The sequence below is a fragment of the Muntiacus reevesi genome, chromosome 1 (assembly GCF_963930625.1).
Source record: "Muntiacus reevesi chromosome 1, mMunRee1.1, whole genome shotgun sequence".
Lineage (NCBI taxonomy): Eukaryota > Metazoa > Chordata > Mammalia > Artiodactyla > Cervidae > Muntiacus > Muntiacus reevesi.
Genome location: NC_089249.1, coordinates 135,001,793 through 135,021,326, shown reverse-complemented (window position 1 = coordinate 135,021,326; position 19,534 = coordinate 135,001,793). Strand labels below are relative to the sequence as shown.

General features: G+C 34.2%; 1 protein-coding gene across 2 annotated transcripts in view; it reads left to right on the top strand.

Moving 5' to 3' along the window:
• Positions 1-19,534, top strand: part of LRRC7 (leucine rich repeat containing 7) — a 455,066-nt gene that overhangs the window by 176,487 nt on the left and 259,045 nt on the right. For both annotated transcript variants that reach the window (XM_065928451.1, XM_065928441.1), the window contains exon 6: positions 3,303-3,359. In XM_065928451.1, coding sequence (XP_065784523.1) covers positions 3,303-3,359 — 57 coding nt within the window. The remainder of the gene's footprint in view (positions 1-3,302; positions 3,360-19,534) is intronic.

Here is a 19,534-nt window from a genome sequence, read left to right as displayed (position 1 = left end):
CTTGAAGGGAAATTATGGAAGGTTTTTATTTTCATCTTAAATTTTTCAATATTTTCTAGGTGTTCTAGAGTGAACTTTTTTTCATCTTTATTGAGATCTAATTGATATATAGCACTGTATGAACTTAAGGTATACAACGTAATATTGACAAATTTATCACAAAATGATTAGCACATTAAATTTAGTTAGCATCGATTACTTTATATAATTATGAAGAAACATTTCCTTGTGATGAAAATTTTTAGAATTTACTCTTAGTTACTTTGAGATATACTGGACACCATATAGCATTATTAGCTATAGCAATCATGCTATGCGTCACATCTCAGTGCTTACTTATTTTATAAGCATAAGGTTGTGTCTTTTGACCACAATCAACCATTTCCCCTTCCCCTACCTCCACCTCTGATAACCACAACTCTGACCTCTTTTCTATAGTTATTTTTTTCTTCTTAGATTTCATATGTGAGATCATAGAGTATTTGTCTTTCCCTGCCCAACTTATTTCACTTAGCATAATGCCTTAAGGTCCATCCATGTCAGGATATTCTTCCTTTTATGAGTGATAATATTCCATCACACACACACACACACAGGATTTCTGTATCCATTCATGTGTCAATGGAAGCTTTGTTTCCATATCAAGGCTATTTTAATCATAAAAGATATATCTTAAAAGTTAAGATATTTTAAGTTTTTTGTTAACTGCCTTTTTCTAAGTGAGCATCTCAAATTGTTCAAATAACCGATTGAGTATACTTCAACCTCCACCTCTGGGCAGAAGTAAATACATGACATTAAAGAAGAACTCAGTGAAATAAGGAAGTCGTTTAACAGGTAGCAGCCTCTCTTTGCATACAGAAATCACCTCAAAAGTTTTTTTTCAAATTCTCTTACTTTTGTGGATCATGATTTCATAATACCTACAAATACTATACACTGAGACAGCTCTGAAAATTCACAGATATTCACAAGAGCATATGCCTTGTTTCTAAGCGAATTAATATTTCACCATTTGTTCATATAAAGTAGATTTTCCTTCTGGTACTGGCCGCAACCACAAGTATACTTTTGGTTTATTAAATCATAAAATGTTTAATTATCTCCCTAAAATACATTGTTTTCTTTAGCATTTTGTTAGTTCTCTTTGCTAGTCCTAACATAAGGGAAGAAATCTGGGCAAATATATAACATAATACTAAAACCCAAGCCACCAGGAATTAGATTTCAATTTTATGTAAATTATCTTCCAAAAAATGCTCTATTATTGTAATCTAAAAAGCTTTTTATCCTTCAGCTGGATAATTTGACAAAGAATGTTTAGTATACTTTATAAAACGTTACGATTTAGTACCCCTGAAGCCCAAACTAAGTCATAAAATGTTATTACTCTAGTACAGATACTAAGAAGACTTGAGATATATAAATGTTTAAGAAATGTCTATTATTAGTGATATCCCATGCTCTGAAGAACTGAGACAATTTGTTTCAAATACAGATTAAGAGTTATAAGATTAAAGTTAAGTTGGAGACTTGATAGAACTCAAAACAAAAAGGAAGTGGGAAAAAAGCTAGTTGAATACCTAAAAGCACAATAAATATGGGACATTGTAGGTGAAATAGTTCAAATAGTGAAATATTCCCACAGCACTGAGAATCTGGACAAGTCAATTAATATTTGCCCTACAATAACCACAACTGAATAAATTGTAAGACTCACTGTAGACATTAGGAGGCTTCCCTCGTGGTTCAGCTGGTAAAGAATCCACTTGCAATGCAGGACACCCTGGTTAGATTCCTGGGTTGGAAGGATCCCCTGGAGGAAGGCACAGCAACCCACTCCAGTATTCTTGCCTGAAGAATTCCCGTGGACAGAGGAGCCTGGTGGGCTAGAGACCGCGGGGTCACAGAGAGTCGGACACGACTGAGCAACTAACCACAAGCCAACACAGACATTAGTAAGAACACGGTCCCAGATTGCAAACATTAACAAGTAGTTAAGTGTGAAGTGCATTCCCAATCACCCAAGTTTTTTGCAAGCATCGGAAAATGTAAGCACCTCTCATCCACTTCACATTTTTTTCCCAACTCCAGTACTATCACAGCACAGATGATACGACAGGATTTTAAGTATGCATCTATTTGAAATGTTCACATCTCAGGCTCAGAGCCAATTATATGGTATATCATGCTATATATATGATGCTTTTCCCAGACTTTAATTAAAGGTAGTCGTAATTGTCATGGTCTTTGCGCAGGTTGAAAAGAATTTCCAGACCCAAGGCAGAATGACAGTAGAACAGAGTTTATTAGAGCAGGAAATGCTGTTAGGACAGAGAACTGGCTCAAGGGAGAGCCAACCCCTTTCATGGTTTAGTAGCCAATTCTTATAGTCTCAAGACAAAGAAAATTCATGCTGGAAGACTGGCATTAGGTGATTGGTTAGGGTGCTGTAGGGTGAGTATGAAGGCAGATATTTTTACCTAATATGGGGTCAAGGAGTTAGCCAGTTTAGATCAGCAGAGCTCATAGCAACAGTCAGTATCTGGAACTGGAGCTCAGTCAATTCTGCAGATGACCTTGGTACGAAGTTCCAGATCTGTGGCCTTGGTAACAAGACTTTACAACTATGACCTTGGTATAGGGCTCCACGGTGATAAGTAACACTCACTAAAACTTACAATGTGCCAAGTATTATGTTTTACATGTATGATGACATCATTTAACAGTCAAACCCATATAAATTTTGTACTATTATTGCATACTCATTACAAATGAAGAAACTGGAGTTAGGAGGGGTTAATTAATTTGCCCAGTGTTATAGGGATAGAATATAAAGAGTCTGGATTTCACCCAGATATATCTGATCACAAAGTTCAAGCTTTTAACCACTATGCTTTATCATTTGCTTTAAAAATTCATTTGTCATCTCTTAAGGGAAATTATTACCATGTTTCTATGAACTCAGCACTTAGTATTTAGTAAATATTCAATAACTTGAATGCATATGATTAAATAACAATGAATGTATTTTGATAAAACAGAAAATTTAGATGACTAAGACAGTGATATCTTTGAAAGATTTTATTTTTAGGAAAGTTTAAGAAAGTGGTATTTATCATTCTCCAATATTGATACAATCCTACTCATAATCAATTTGCATAATTCTTAAAGATCTATAACCATGGTTTTTAATGTTTGGACATAGTCATTTGGTTAACACAGTAACAATTTGGTTTACCATAAAAATATTTTTTTATAGAGAAATATCAAGAAACAAATTTTTTAATTCATTTCTACAGACTTGCCAAATTGCGGATATTGGAGTTAAGAGAAAATCACTTGAAAACTCTACCAAAGTAAGTGACTGAGTATTTTTGAAATTTTAATTGTGATTTTTCACTAGTAGAAAGAAAAAGGACTATTTTTATTTTAGTTATATTTTGTCATTATGATTGAGTTAATTTTTCTACAGTATTTTTCTAGGGGCTAGAAAGTACAGTATACTATAAGAGATTCATATTAAGTAAGAATGTATCCTGCCTTATGAAATTGTATAATTATAAGTAAAAATGGGAAGAATTTATTTAAGATTCTTGTCATAGCTGAACATACATACCAGGAAGTTACTGCCTTGAAATCTATGAAGCTGACATTTCTATGACCCTCGAACAATCACCAGTTTCAAATGCTTAACTTTTCAAGCTAATTTATGGATTGTGATAGTTTTCAGGTTTTAAATAAAAAATATACAAAGATACTTCATAAAAATGATTTAAGTTTTTCTAGAGATCCTATAATGACTTGGCAGAAAATTTGTATTTATACATTCTTCAAACTGTACCTGTATATAATAGTCTATGTAAAATATGGTTTAATTAAAAACAGAATATTTTTACATAAAACAACCACCAAAATTTTATACAATGTTTAATTTAATAGAATTATTTGTTCCATCCTGTTTTGCCTTATTTATATCTAATAATAGAATGTGTGCTATATAGAAAAAATATTTTTGAAAGTCAAAATTTATTTAAAGTGGGGATTTTTTTTAACTCAGATAAATTATTATGATTTGTATATGTTACAGTTAAAATATTGAAAGTACTATCTTGCTGTTTTAACCCTCCTGCAGTATTGCAGAAAAACATTGAGTACGGTGATTAATTCTTCAAGCATATCAGCAGGATTTAGCAACATTTCATCTGGTGAATCAAAACTTAATTTTATTTTCCTCATTTTATATTCTTTCTCTATGCAAACTACACTGAATTTCACTGATATTTTTTTTCAGACAACATATCAATAAAATAATCTCAAATACATTTTGATACATAAATATGTATGAAAATTCTATCAGTACAATATAAAACTTCTAATAATTATATGAATTTCATTTAAATACATACATAGAGATTAAACATCTATTCATTCCTCCATAAGTGGTAGACAAGGGGAGAACATGAAAAGTAGGAGATGTCTCTATATCTGGACACCCTGCATTTTTGAGTGGGTTTTCTCTAAGCCAAAGCAAACATAGTTCTAATGGAAGGCACCTCTTCCATGTTGGGGGCACAAATAGAAATGTGAATGTGATTATTCAGCATTAATCTACTAAAAATTCATTTTTATCCCCCATATTTTCAGTGTCTACATTTAAAGTAGAGTGGAAACAAGGCTAAGTACAAGCTAAACTATAATGAAACAGCAGTTGTCTCCTTCCTCTAAGTATAAACATTTGAGAAAAATAAGGAGAAAATATTGACGGTGTAGAAAGGACTCCCTTCCCTTCTGCTCTTAAATAACAATTTTGACATCAAATAATAAATAAACCTGACACTGGTTTTCAAATATATATTTTTTAAATATAAATTTTAAATATAAATTAAAGCTTGACCATAGATTGTTAATACGGTCTTTATATGAGGTAGGTGAGTGGACTTTTCAGAGTGGTGAATAACAATGCTCATAATTGGACCATGGGTATTCTGTACACTGTGAGACTGTGTATCAGTATCAAATAAAATTCAAGCAAGTAGAATAATAGGCATTTAACTTTGTCATTTAAAAAGTGTAAAGATATGTAGAAATGAAACGGGGTCTTCTTGGTGGACTGTTAGCATTTGTACCATTAGTATAGCTGTTACAGTTTTTACATTTAAAAAATCTTCAGTTATTTTCAATCTAGTGTGCTTAATTTTTACTTTATAGACAAAAATCAACAGAACCAAGGACATGCATAATATATGGAGAACTTTATCCTATTTTGATGTCTACTAATATTAGAGTTGCAAAAAGTTCTATCTTGAAAAAAAGTAAACTGTGCTTTCAGTATGCCTTATCCATAGGGCTTTCTGATCACCAGTCTAGACCTCTAGTGGAGAGATATGTGAGAGCTTTCTACTGTCCTTTATTTTCCACTTCCAATGAAAATAAATGAAGAGAGTTAGTTTTAGGAAGAAAGTTAATTTTTAAATGATTACTGCAAGAACAGATAGCTCATGATATCTTCACAAAAACAAGCATGATGTCAGGTCTTTAGCAGGTCCTCAGTGACTTTTTTCTTCTTTTTGTCTTAAAGTTCACATGCCTAACAAGGTGCAAAAAATGTATAAATGTAGAGAATTAAAATATGACTTTTTAAAGTAAGCTGATTCTAGAACAAATTCTATTATTAATTAGAATTTAGCATTATAAATTTTTTCACACTGTTTCTTTACGATCACCCTTCTAGATATATCAGTGAGTGAGAAAATTAAATTCCTCAGGTACACATTTGCTGAAACATCATTGACACAGTCAGTTTTGATTATGTGTAATACTTGAGGACATTGAGCATCTAGAAGAAAACTAGATAACCATAAAGAAAACAACTTTAAATTCTATGATAAAATTTTTCCTCATAGCAGAATTATCCTCTTAATTACATTTTTGAAGAGTAGTCCAAAAATGAGTATGTTCCCATTTCGGAGCTTTTTCACTAGCTATTTTCTTTGGAATTCTCTTACCTCAAATCTTTGCAGGTTAGGTCTTTCTTAGGATTCCTATCTTTCTTCAAATGATGCCTCCTCAGAGTCTTTCCCTGACCACATCATATAATGTTGCTCCCTTTATATCATCTCACTATTACATTTGATTTTCTCACTTATGGTTCTCTGAATTGCATTGACTCTGTTTGTTTGGAAATGATCTCCTCAGGAGAAAATTAAGTTCTATTAAGAAAAAGGTCTTTTTCTGTTTTGTCACTGCTGAATCTCCAGTGCCTAAACCAGTGCACAGTGCATAGGCAGCTCTTAATGAATAAACAAGAAAGCTGGCATATAGATTCACAGAGAGGAATATCTGTCATATGACCTGGACATTTTGTATCACTTGTATTTTTTCCCATAGAAAATTATGTGAGATACCAAATATTAAAGTGAGTCTTTGATGAGCATCAAGAAAGCCAAAAAGGATAAATGGTTAATGAGTTCTCAATGGCTGATAGGTGAGCCTTGAATTTTAAACCTACACACACACACACACACACACACTCACTACTTCAGGTGGTTTCAAGTTACATATAACAGGTAAGGCATGACAAGGGAAGAAAATAATTTCAAATTAAGGCATTAATATTTATAACAACTAAAGAATATCCAAAAGTAGTATGTTATTTTTTTATTTTGTCATTAAGAAGTGATACATTTAGCTAAGAAACATCTGTCAAGATAAAAACAAGAAATAAGACAACTATTTTAAATGAAGTTTAGGAGCCAATTCCATGAAAGTAATTTAGTAGCATACAAGTGGTCACTAATAATGGTGAGTTTTATCTTTAAACAAAAATTTTCCATTTTATGAGAATTTTTCTAAAACCTTAAAGTTAAAATATGGCCTATCCATTGATAATTTATTATGACTATGACTGTTTCAGCTTGAGCTAAAACATGATGTTGTATAAGTGTGTCTGTGATAATGATAAAAATATGAAATAGTTTGAAGAAAAGGAAACGTGATTTAAGCCAATATTAATTTTATTTTGCCCTGCCACTTGAGTACACAAGGCGTAAAGTGTGATTCCTTGGTCTGTGGTCATAATACAGCAACTAAGAGAAGAATATTTCAAACATGTTCCAGTAGAATTGCTGGGGCAATATCAATAAATAAGTAAACCCTGGTGAACAAATCCAGAAAAGGAAAAATGAATGAATTTGGTGGATAAGAATCTTTAAGAGTTGTTGGAGGAAGAGATTCAGGTTAGAGAAATGATGTCTGAAGTAGGGACAACTTTTAGATCCTGGACTCCTCTGTGAAGCTGACAAAAGCATGGGATCCAGATGCGTATTAATTGTAAAAGCCAAATTGTCTCTATTTTCAATATATTCATGGCCCATTGTGAATTTTCACATTTTAATTTTTACCTAGAAGCACATTATTTGGCATTTATGTAAAATAAGCCATACCAAAATACCTAGTATACTATGACAGAACATGAAAAGGGGACCCTCTCAATTTTAAAGGATCAAATTTGTTGAATGGATTATTTTAATTGTGTAACTGCCTCTAGCATATTCACTCAAAAGATAATATTTTACTGAGCAAATTTTCCTTGGAGTTGTTAAAATAATCATTCTATTTCACAATCTTCTATGACAATTTTTGGACTCTCCATAGAAAAAAATTCATTAGGGAAAAATTGAAAATAAAACTTTTCCTAGTACAAGCATGAAGGATGCTTTGAAACTACTAGGATATATATGCTTGTAAACTAATAAATGATGCATCTATTATTTACATGACTTTATTCCTTGAGCACCATTGCGTTTATTAAGTATTTCCTCCACCTAAAAACAAAGGTTGAGAAGCTACGGTGAATGCCTAAAGACCCTCATATATTCACAGAGGGTGCAGAAACATTGTACCTTATTTGGACACCCTCTAAGAAAAATTACAAATTGAGTTATAAGTATAAATTGAAGCAAGACACTAGATCATGAAAGTCAAGAAAAGACTCAGAGAATGTTTCAGGCTGAAGAAGAGTAAAGAGACATTATAAGTAAAAGCAGTGACTCTGACTTGGTGCTTCTGCTATTAAAAACAAAACGACACTATGGGACTCTTGGCAAAACAAGGGCAAAACGTGCATGGGGGTCTGAGAATCAAATAGTAACAGTGTGTCAGTGATAATTTCCTGATTTGGATGGTTGTGTTTGGTTTGTTAAGAAAATGTTCTGATTTATAGGAAATACACACTAAAGTATTGGGAAATGTTGGTGCATCGGTTCTGAATTTACTATCAAGCAGTTCAGAAAAGTTATTTGTATGATACTTTGAATTTATTTGTAAATTTTTGTATTGTTTCAACATAAAAAATTATTTTAAAAAATGATTTTCAAAGAAGCTCTTTAAAAATTGAAAAAGTCACTATCAACACAGAAAATTATCAGTTTCATGTCTGAAATAGTTGCAGTTATAGTGTGCAAAGGAAGAGTATGTATTTATGTACTAAAAAGCTTAACTATTCATAAAAATAAGAATTTCAGTGATAGAGATTTTACATATATGAATATATATATATGATTTTTCCTAACCTGAATGACAATAAACACTCCATATTCATAATTTTCACTCAAATTTCTATTTATTTGCAAATTAAATTTTTAGTTTTCATATAAATTCATTTATTCTTTTAAACTAAGGTTACTCTTTAGTCAGACTTACAAAAATGTAATGTATTTGACATCCTTTCTTTTTAAAAGCTTCTCTTTCTTTGTTATTTATTTCCTACCAGTTATCATTGTCAACATAATGAAGAAAGTCCATAAAATAATATGTATTCTGAACTGAACAGGTGTTACTAAGTCATTTTCTAGTTTCATTTCAGTGTCCTATTAATGAATTTATCTCATTTGGCATTACTGTACTAGTTACTACAATACATCAATAGGTTCCTTGGGGCTATTGTAATAAAAAAATTCTATATTCAGGCACAGCTTACAAATAGCTTTTTGATGTTTCTATTAACTGGTTTTGTGACAATAATACAATACTGGATATAATGTGTTTTTATAATTGTATCACCTTATAATTTTACCAATTAGTATCATATTATAAGGCTTGATGTTTTGTTAAACCCATTGTACCATCCCATTCTGGGTTATTTTTATCAAAAATGACAATGTAACAAGTACCTAGTCAAGGGTAACCGTATTAATCCCCTCTGGTTTTAGAGAATTGCACTTAGACTTAGGACTTTTTTTTTACTTCTTATCATATGGTCTTATATTTTAAATTCAACTGAAATACGTGATAATTATGATGTTTAAGATTTTAAAAACATTCTATAAATTATAATGCATCCTAACAATGTAATTATTTTAGATTCCCTTTGAAAATATCAAACATGCTTTCCTACGGGCTTCCCCGCAGTGGCTCAGCAGTAAGAATCTGCCTACGATGCAGTAACCTCAGGAGACCTGGTTTCTATCCCTGGGTTGGGAAGATCCCCTGGAGGAGGGCATGGCAACCCACTCCAGGATTCCTGCCTGGAGAATCCCATGCGCAGAGGAGCCTGGCGGGCTACAGTCCATAGGGTCTCAAAGAGACAGACACGACTGAAGCGACTTAGCACTGGCAGGGCACGGCATGCTTTCCGACAATTCACAAGAGTGTGAGGTCTCTGTTTTGTGAACTAATTATATTTCTTTTTAGCCTTATATTTTCAACATAAGATTGAGAGTATATTGGTTAGGAAATGTTGTGTCAAGTCCAGCAAGGAGCTAAGGGGAGGGCACAAAAGCTGCATAAAACCATGGGATCAAGTCGCTGTTTTCAGAGTACTTCAAATCAATAGCCACTCTTGTCCCTGATGACTAAATTTACCAAAAGATTGGAAACTGCCTGATATAATAGCAAGGTTAAAAGTGCTATGACTTCAGTTTCATAAGATCTCAAGACTTAGACTCTCGTGGAACAATTAGCCTGTACCTTGTTTTATTTTACCTGAGAAGAGCCAGATGTACTTAAATGAGGATTTGCTTTGCAGGCAAACTTGGATTTGTATTCAGGCCCTTGCTTCTTGTTTATGAATTATTTAACTTCTCTGAATTTCAGTGTCATTATTTTAAAAGAATATTGGGTGGTCATTGCCTTCTTTAAACCGTGAAATATACTTTGGGTAATTGTTGATGAAAATGAGTCTTGTGATTCATTTAGAACCAGAAAACTGTTTATGCAAAAGTAGTATACTATGGTACTTAGACAACTTAAGAGGGTTCAAGAAAAGATTGTAATGAATTAAATATTTTTTCTTTTTATCTCAAAAACTATCTTTATTAGAAAGGAAACAGAAGGTTTTTTTATTGTTTCTGTAATACTGAAATCTTTAAAATAGCATTTAATGCTAATATGTCTTTTGTATTTTTCAAATAGTACTGTAACAATAATTTATATAAATGATTGTCTCTCAGTCTCAGTAAAGTATATAAAAACTTTAAATATCTACTAATCAATTCTTAATGACTATTTTCTTTTTAAGATTTGTAGTTTCCTTGGGTGAATTGAACTTAGATAATAAGACATGATAAACAATAAATAAAAAATCTTTGCTGTTCTTGTTCAGTTGCTCAGTCATGTCCCATTCTTTGTGACCCCATGGACTGCAGCATGCCCGACCTCCCTGTCCTTCACCATCTCCTGTAGCTTGCTCAAACTCATGTCCATTGAGTCAGTAATGCCATCCAACTGTCTCATCCTCTGTCGTCCCCTTCTCCTGCCTTCTATCTTAGAATCAAAAGGAACATACCCACCATTTGCAGATTTGCAAATTCAGACAATTTAATGTGGATGATTGCTCTCCCCTTTATGAAAAAATGTAGTGTCTTTATGAAAGAAATATTCTGAACTTTACATTAGTATTGATCTTGGTCTCAGAGCCTTGGCCCAGAAAAATATACAAAGACACAAAGGAGTTAGCTAACAGATTTACTCCTGCGGTTTCAGATATGGTGTGTTGCAAACATCTATCTGATTTCCAATTCCATTTTCCAATAGCTGGATCTCAGATGGAATGTTTGCCACATATCAAAATTGAAATCATCTTCATACCTCTTTGCTCACCACTCCAAGCAAAACCAAACCAAACAGAAATTCCATGCATCTTATTATATACATTTTAGTGACAGTACCATCCACCTAATTACAGAAATTAGAAATCTCAATACTATTCTCCTCTCCTACCACCTGCAAATCCACTTATGTCCATCCACTTATGTCACTCTTCTCTTTCTTCTGTCATGCCCTACTTGTGGTCTTTAATGTTACTTGTCTTAACCACCAAAAGTTCCTCCTTCATCCTATCTCTCCCACTGGAATCCATCTCCTTATTATTGTCAGAGCTTCTTACTAAAATACACCATGACATATGTCAATGTAAAAGCTCATGGTGACTAACCTCAGCTTGCAGAAGACAAACATGTCCAGACCCTACATAACTTGGAGCCAACATTTCCAGTGTCATCTTTCAATATTCACTGTCCCACAGGGAATCTCAGATGAAAGCAGTTTATAATACACCTTTGTATCTCTAAGCATCTTTCTTGGAATCTTCCCTTTTTCTCTCTGAAAAACTCCAAATCATCCCTTAATTTTCCCATCACTTGTCCTGTGAAATTAGCCATGAATTCTGCATTCATCCTGGTAGCTTAAAAAAATCTGCTAGAGTTTTTTCAAGGCTAAGTTTTCACCGGAATTTTGATCTGATTATAGTCTGACTCAGAATTCTAATAAGCTTCATTTTGTGGGAAGCTTTTTGTCATCTTGAATATGTTGTTTGAAGCCTCAACTCTACAGTCCAACTCTCAAGGAAGCAACTGCTGAGCAGTATGCTTTTTCCTTCCCAGTTACTAAGTTGGGATGACACAGTCTCAGCAACAGTTGGACATGCAAGAGGAATTGGTAAAATGATTTTCACAAGGATCCTCCTCTGATTTTTTGGAAAGTACAGGGGAAAAAAAACCTGATTGCTGGGAAATATGCTTTATTCCAACATTTTAAACGATTTCCCTACCACCTATATTTTGATTTTCACTTTTAAAAAGGACTCATGATGAGTAAACAACAAACTATTACTGATAATTGGCTCAATAGGACACATGAAAACAAGTGAAATATATCTAACTTCCAGAGATTTCCTGCTTTCTTCGTCTCCACTTTCCTAGATCTCTACTCAGGTTGGGGTTAATTCAGGTCTTTCAATATGCAAAATACATCCTAAAAAAACTTGATTTTCTGCTGAACAGACACAAGGGAAATATTTCTAAATTGCTATAGTTTTCCACAGTTTCTGTGACATTTAAGATCAGTGCCTGAGCAATATTAAAAGTAAAAATTCACAGAAGATATTAACTTCCTGATATTAATTTCCTTGGATGTATATTTTATACTTCCTTTTAGTAACACAAGATTTTATTTGCCCTTTTATGGCTTTTAAAAATTGTAAATTCTTCCTTGCCAAGCTTCCTATTTCATTATGTTTAGTTTTACATTATTTATGCTCAAGATGATACCAAACTTTTACCTAGCTACATTGTGTTTCTATTCATTTTCTTTTGTAGTTAAATTTATTTCAGTACATTAAAAGGACTTCTGTTAACCTGTAGTACAACATAACATAATAAATTTTATAGTTATAAAGTAAATACTGTGTAATTTTATAAGTAAGATTAAAAATAAAATTAATCAGATTAAAGCACTGTGATTCTTACCAAGTCTTAGGTGTTCAGATTTACGATTGTTCTAAAACAATGGGGTGGAAAATGCACCAAATGGAGCAGTTAAAAAGTAAGAATAACACATTCTCTATTAAGACATGTTCAGTTGCAACTTAGATAAATAAATTATGTGATTTAATTACATTAAAGCTATTGACTCTTCTGATTTAGTAAACGTTTCTAAATTAAACAGATTTCTGGAGGCAAAAGCTTTATTTTGATTAAATATTTCATGAAATTTTCAAATGCAAAAACATTGCTCATACTAAATAGACTCTTAAAGGCATCTTTAAATATTAAATCCAACTTAGTAGAAATAATTTTAAAATATACTTACATACTTTAGTTTTATAAAATAAAGTTCTCATAACTACAGACTTTAAGAGAGAATATAAGGTTTTAAATCTTTGACTTTCCATTGATTTTTACAATAACATCCAAACCATGAAACATAGAATTCAAGACCATTCACAATCTGACTCCCTAAGTTCTCTCCAGTTACTTCCCTAAATATAACATGCAAGTGTGTGCCTCTGTATGTTTGGCAATAAATTCTCAGTTCATATAATGAACAAGTCAGTTTAAAAATAACTTTTAGTATATACCTAGCATGTGTCAGACACTATTCTACATGTTAGAGGATATGACAATATGACAATTGTTCTCTTTTATTCAAAAACTACAACTATTCAAGTGTAGTTGAGGGAGACAGACAGCAAACACATAAATAAATAAGTGAATGGGACAAGTAACTGCTGTAAAGAAAACAGGATTAACAAATTGAAAGATAAAAAACATATGATTATCTCAATAGATGCAGAGAAAGCCTTTGACAAAATTCAACACTCATTTATGATTAAAACTCTCCAGAAAGCAGGAATAGAAGGAACATACCTCAACATAATAAAAGCTATATATGACAAACCCACAGCAAGCATCACCCTCAATGGTGAAAAATTGAAAGCATTTCCTCTGAAATCAGGAACAAGACAAGGATGCCCACTCTCACCACTACTATTCAACATAGTGTTGGAAGTTTTGGCCACAGCAATCAGAGCAGAAAAAGACATAAAAGGAATCCAGATAGGAAAAGAAGAAGTGAAACTCTCGCTGTTTGCAGATGACATGATCCTCTACATAGAAAACCCTAAAGACTCTACCAGAAAATTACTAGAGCTAATTAATGAATATAGTAAAGTTGCAGGATATAAAATTAACACACAGAAATCCCTTGCATTCCTATACACTAACAATGAAAAAACAGAAAGAGAAATTAAGGAAACAATACCATTCACCATTGCAACAAAAAGAATAAAATACTTAGGAGTATATCTACCTAAAGAAACAAAAGACCTATACATAGAAAACTATAAAACACTGATGAAAGAAATCAAAGAGGACACAAACAGTTGGAGAAACATACCGTGTTCATGGATTGGAAGAATCAATATTGTCAAAATGGCTATTCTACCCAAAGCAATCTATAGATTCAATGCAATCCCTATCAAGCTACCAACGGTATTTTTCACAGAATTAGAACAAATAATTTCACAATTTGTATGGAAATACAAAAAACCTCGAATAGCCAAAGTAATCTTGAGAAAGAAGAATGGAACTGGAGGAATCAACCTGCCTGACTTCAGACTCTACTACAAAGCCACAGTCATCAAGACAGTATGGTACTGGCACAAAGACAGAAATATAGATCAATGGAACAGAATAGAAAGCCCAGAGATAAATCCACGAACCTATGGACAGCTTATCTTTGACAAAGGAGGCAAGGATATACAATGGAAAAAAGACAATCTCTTTAACAAGTGGTGCTGGGAAAACTGGTTAACCACTTGTAAAAGAATGAAACTAGAACACTTCCTAACACCATACACAAAAATAAACTCAAAATGGATTAAAGATCTAAATGTAAGACCAGAAACTATAAAACTCCTAGAGGAGAACATAGGCAAAACACTCTCCGACATAAATCACAGCAAGATCTTCTATGACCCACCTCCCAGAATATTGGAAATAAAAGCAAAAATAAACAAATGGGACTTAATGAAAATTAAAAGCTTTTGCACAACAAAGGAAACTATAAGTAAGGTGAAAAGACAGCCCTCAGATTGGGAGAAAATAATAACAAATGAGGAAACAGACAAAGGATTAATCTCAAAAATATACAAGCAACTCCTGAAGCTCAATTCCAGAAAAATAAACGACCCAATCAAAAAATGGGCCAAAGAACTAAACAGACATTTCTCCAAAGAAGACATACAGATGGCTAACAAACACATGAAAAGATGCTCAACATCACTCATCATCAGAGAAATGCAAATCAAAACCACAATGAGGTACCATTACACGCCAGTCAGGATGGCTGCTATCCAAAAGTCTACAAGCAATAAATGCTGGAGAGGGTGTGGAGAAAAGGGAACCCTCTTACACTGTTGGTGGGAATGCAAACTAGTACAGCCACTATGGAAAACAGTGTGGAGATTTCTTAAAAAACTGGAAATAGAACTGCCATATGACCCAGCAATACCACTTCTGGGCATACACACTGAGGAATCCAGATCTGAAAGAGACACGTGCACCCCAATGTTCATCGCAGCACTGTTTATAATAGCCAGGACATGGAAGCAACCTAGATGCCCATCAGCAGATGAATGGATAAGGAAGCTGTGGTACATATACACCATGGAATATTACTCAGCCGTTAAAAAGAATTCATTTGAATCAGTTCTAATGAGATGGATGAAACTGGAGCCCATTATACAGAGTGAAGTAAGTCAGAAAGATAAAGAACATTACAGTATACTAACACATATATACGGAATTTAGATAGATGGTGGCGATAACCCTATATGCAAAACAGAAAAAGAGACACAGAAATACAGAACAGACTTTTGAACTCTGGGGGAGAACGTGAGGGTGGGATGTTTTGAAAGAACAGCATGTATATTATCTATGGTGAAACGGACCACCAGCCCAGGTGGGATACATGAGTCAGGTGCTCGGGCCTGGTGCACTGGGAGGACCCTGAGGAGTCGGGTGGGGAGGGAGGTGGGAGGGGGGATCGGGATGGGGAATACATGTAACTATATGGCTGATTCATGTCAATGTATGACAAAACCCACTGAAATGTTGTAAAGTGATTGGCCTCCAACTAATAAAATAATATTAAAAAAATAAATAAATAAAAAAAAAAATTAAAAAAAAAAAAAAAGAAAAGAAAACAGGATGATGTTATAGGAAGTGATCGAGTTTGGAATAATTGTTTAATTGCTTAATGGTTTTCTGGATTTTTTAAATTCTTTTTTGGCCAGACTGGTCAGAAAAGACCTTTGTAAAAACATGGCCTTTGCATGATTTAAATGATGAGAGTAATACAAAGTTCTAGAGGAACAGCAGGAGTATAAACACTTGTGATGGGACCAAAGCATGATATGTCAGGAGCAGAAAGGCTGGTGTGGCCAGAACATAATGAACGAAGTGGAGAGGCAGGTGGGGCAAAACGATGAAGTGGCTTGTGAGCTATGTTTGGAACTTAGGATTTAGTCTAACTATAATGAAAATCATTTGATAAGATTTGAGCAAGGATGATGTATGATTTCATCAAAGCTTTACAAAGATCTGTCTGGCCACTTCACAGTGAAGGGGTTCTAGTGGACAAAACTGAAAGGACACGAATTAGGAGGTGACCGTGATAGTGCAGATAAGTAATTATGGTAGCTCGGTCTAGGATAGTACTCTGGAGATGGTAAGTGGTCAGATTTGGGATCCATTTGGAGGTGGAACCTTGCTGATGAAAAGAATTTGTGGTGAGAGGAGTAGATAAGGATATAAGAAGAAATTAAAGAGAATTCCCAAAGATTACATTTGACTAACAAGATGGCCGGGGGCATAATTTCCTCATACGGAAAAAATTTGAAGAACAGATGCAGGAATTATAAGTTTGATCTTGGCAATGAAAAGTTGGAGATGCCTATTAGGTAATGAAGTGTAGGCATTTGAATAAATGATATGCTCAGGGATATAGAGATATAAATATAAGAGTTATCACTCTATAGATGATATTTAAAAATAAGAGATTGGTGGAGGCAACCAACTGAGAGTATAAATAGAGAAGAGATGAGAACCCAGAGCTAAGCCTAGGACACTTTAATATTTATAGTTTAGGTATGGAAGAGAGGATCCTACAGAAGATCCTCAGGATGAATAACCAGAGAGTTAAGAAGGAAACCAATTGCAGGAAGAATAAAAGAGGAAGAGAGGAGTCAATTATGTCAAATACTAGTTGGAGGTCAAGTATGATGGGAACAGAAAACTGAGCAAGATCTAGGGCATTGATGGGAGCTTGATAACAGCTATTTCAGTAATGCATTATCTGTTCTCTCAGTGGAGTGGTTGAAGAAAGAGCAGAGATTAGCAAAAAAGGAGAACAAGTACAGATGGTTCCTTCAAGGAGTTTAGGTGCAGAATGAACAGCAAAAAGTTAGCGGTAACCAGATGGGAGTATGGTATTAGGAAAAAGATTTTGTTAAGAAGAATAATGTTAAAGCGTATTTATAAGTTGATGGAAATGATGCAATAGAAACAAAAGAATTAATGATGCAGGCGAGAAGGAAAATAATTACAAGAGGACATGAGGGAATGGGATGCAGAGCACAAGTGTAGGAAGTGGCTATAGAAATACAAGGATGCTTCTCACACAGAAATATAAGGCTTCTAGAGAAAATGGATTTTAAGATAGGTAGATAGATAGATTGGTGCCTTGAAAGTGGAAAGATAAGAATATTTCCAACTAACTGCTTTAATTTTCTCTATGAGGCATGAAGAGTCATCACCTGAAAGGGAGTAGGGGATAATGGAGATTTGAGGAGATCAGAGAAAGTGTGACAGAGAAAGAAGTTCTCTTAGCAAATGGGAAAGTGAATACACTAGGTCAGTGTCATAGAATCCTCTGGAAGTGTTGACTCCCCATGTGAAATTTAAGGTTATACATGTGAAAGAAATCCATTCAGCAAAGTTGAGCAGACTTCAGAAAGTCAGTTACTTTGTTGCAGGCTTAGGAGACAGCTGGCTGGGTTTGGCCAGGCACACCAGATGGAGGAGGAGAAGGGCAAGGGAATTTAGGATGTTGACAGAAGAGTGGCTGGGATCTGGGGCTACAGAATCCAAAATGGGAGATGGAAGTAAGTGAGGATGTGAAAGGGTCAGGAAGAAATGTTTTATTTGACCTTCTATCTTTTTTGATATACTATGAATCTTTAAAGTACAGTCCAAATGCCACTTCTCTATAAAGTGTTTCCTGACTCTGCAGATACAAGTAATTATTCCTTCCACTTTGCTACCACAACGTTTTGTACATTCCTCTATGATAGCCTTTATCATATTATATTGGATTTGTTGCCTATCAGTATATCCCCAAAAAGACTGTAAATTTTTAAAGGAAAGAATTATATCTTATTTATTAGTTTTTTTTAATTGGCAACCAAGTGAGGTATAAGGAAGGCTTTCAAAGAACATTTGATGAATGAGTGCAGGCAGTGTAGTGCAGAAGGAAGTTTTTCCTTTCCTTAAACATTGCCAAGCATTTGGTGGGCACCTGATGAAAACCTGATTAACTGAAAGAAACAGAATTGAATAGGAAGTTAAACTATGTGTTATTTTCTCATTAAATATTTTGTCCACTGAAGCTGGTTCTTGATTATTGAAAATTAACTCAGGCATAAGGCACATTGTATTTCTTTATTTTAATTTCCTTTGCATAGATTTTAGTCATCCCACTGATCCTTAGCTTTGAAGAGAGTACATTACAGATACCAATTTGCTGTTGTTCTATTTTGTTTAAAAAAAAAAAAAATTTAGCAATGTGGTTGCTAAGGAGGGGACAGGGAAGGGATGGAGGGAGAGTTTGGAGTTTTTGTTATTGTTGTTCAATTGTTCAGTCATGTCCCACTCTCTGTGGCCCCATGGACTGCAGCACGACAGGTTTCCCTGTCCTTCAATATCTCCCTAAGTTTGCTCAAACTTATGTCCATTGGGGCTTCCCTGGTGACTCAGCTGGTTAAGAATTAGGCTGAAATGTGGTAGACCTGGGTTCAGTCCCTGGGTTGGGAAGATACCCTGGGGATGGAAATGGCAACCAACTCCAGTATTCTGGTCAGGAGAATTCCATGGACTGTATAGTCCACGGGGTCGCAAAGGGCCAAAACAACTGCACGACTTTCATTTCACTTCATGTCCATTGAGTCAGTGATGACTTTCAACCATGTAATCCTTTGTTGCCTCCTTCTTCTCCTGCCCTCAGTCTTTCCCAGCATCAGGGTCTTTTCCAATGAGTCGGCTTTTCACGCCAGATGGCCCAAGTATTGGAACTTCAGCTTCAGCATCAGTCCTTTCAATGAATATTCAGGGCTGAATTCCTTTAGGATTCACTGATTTGATCTCTTTGCTGTCTGATGGACTCAAGAGTCTTCTCCAACACCACAGTTCACAAGCATCAATTCTTCGGTGCTCAGCCTCCTTTATCATTCAACTCTCACATCCATACATGACTACTGGAAAAACCATAGCTTTGACTATATGGGTCAACAAAGTGATGTCTCTGCTTTTTAATATGCTAAGTTTGTCATAGGTTTTCTTCCAAGGAGCAAGCATCTTTTAATTTCATGGTTGAAGTCACCATCTGCAGTGACTTTGGAGCCCAAGAAAAATGCCTGTCACTGTTTCCACTGTTTCCCCATCTATTTTCCATGAAGTGATGGGACCAGTTGCCTTGA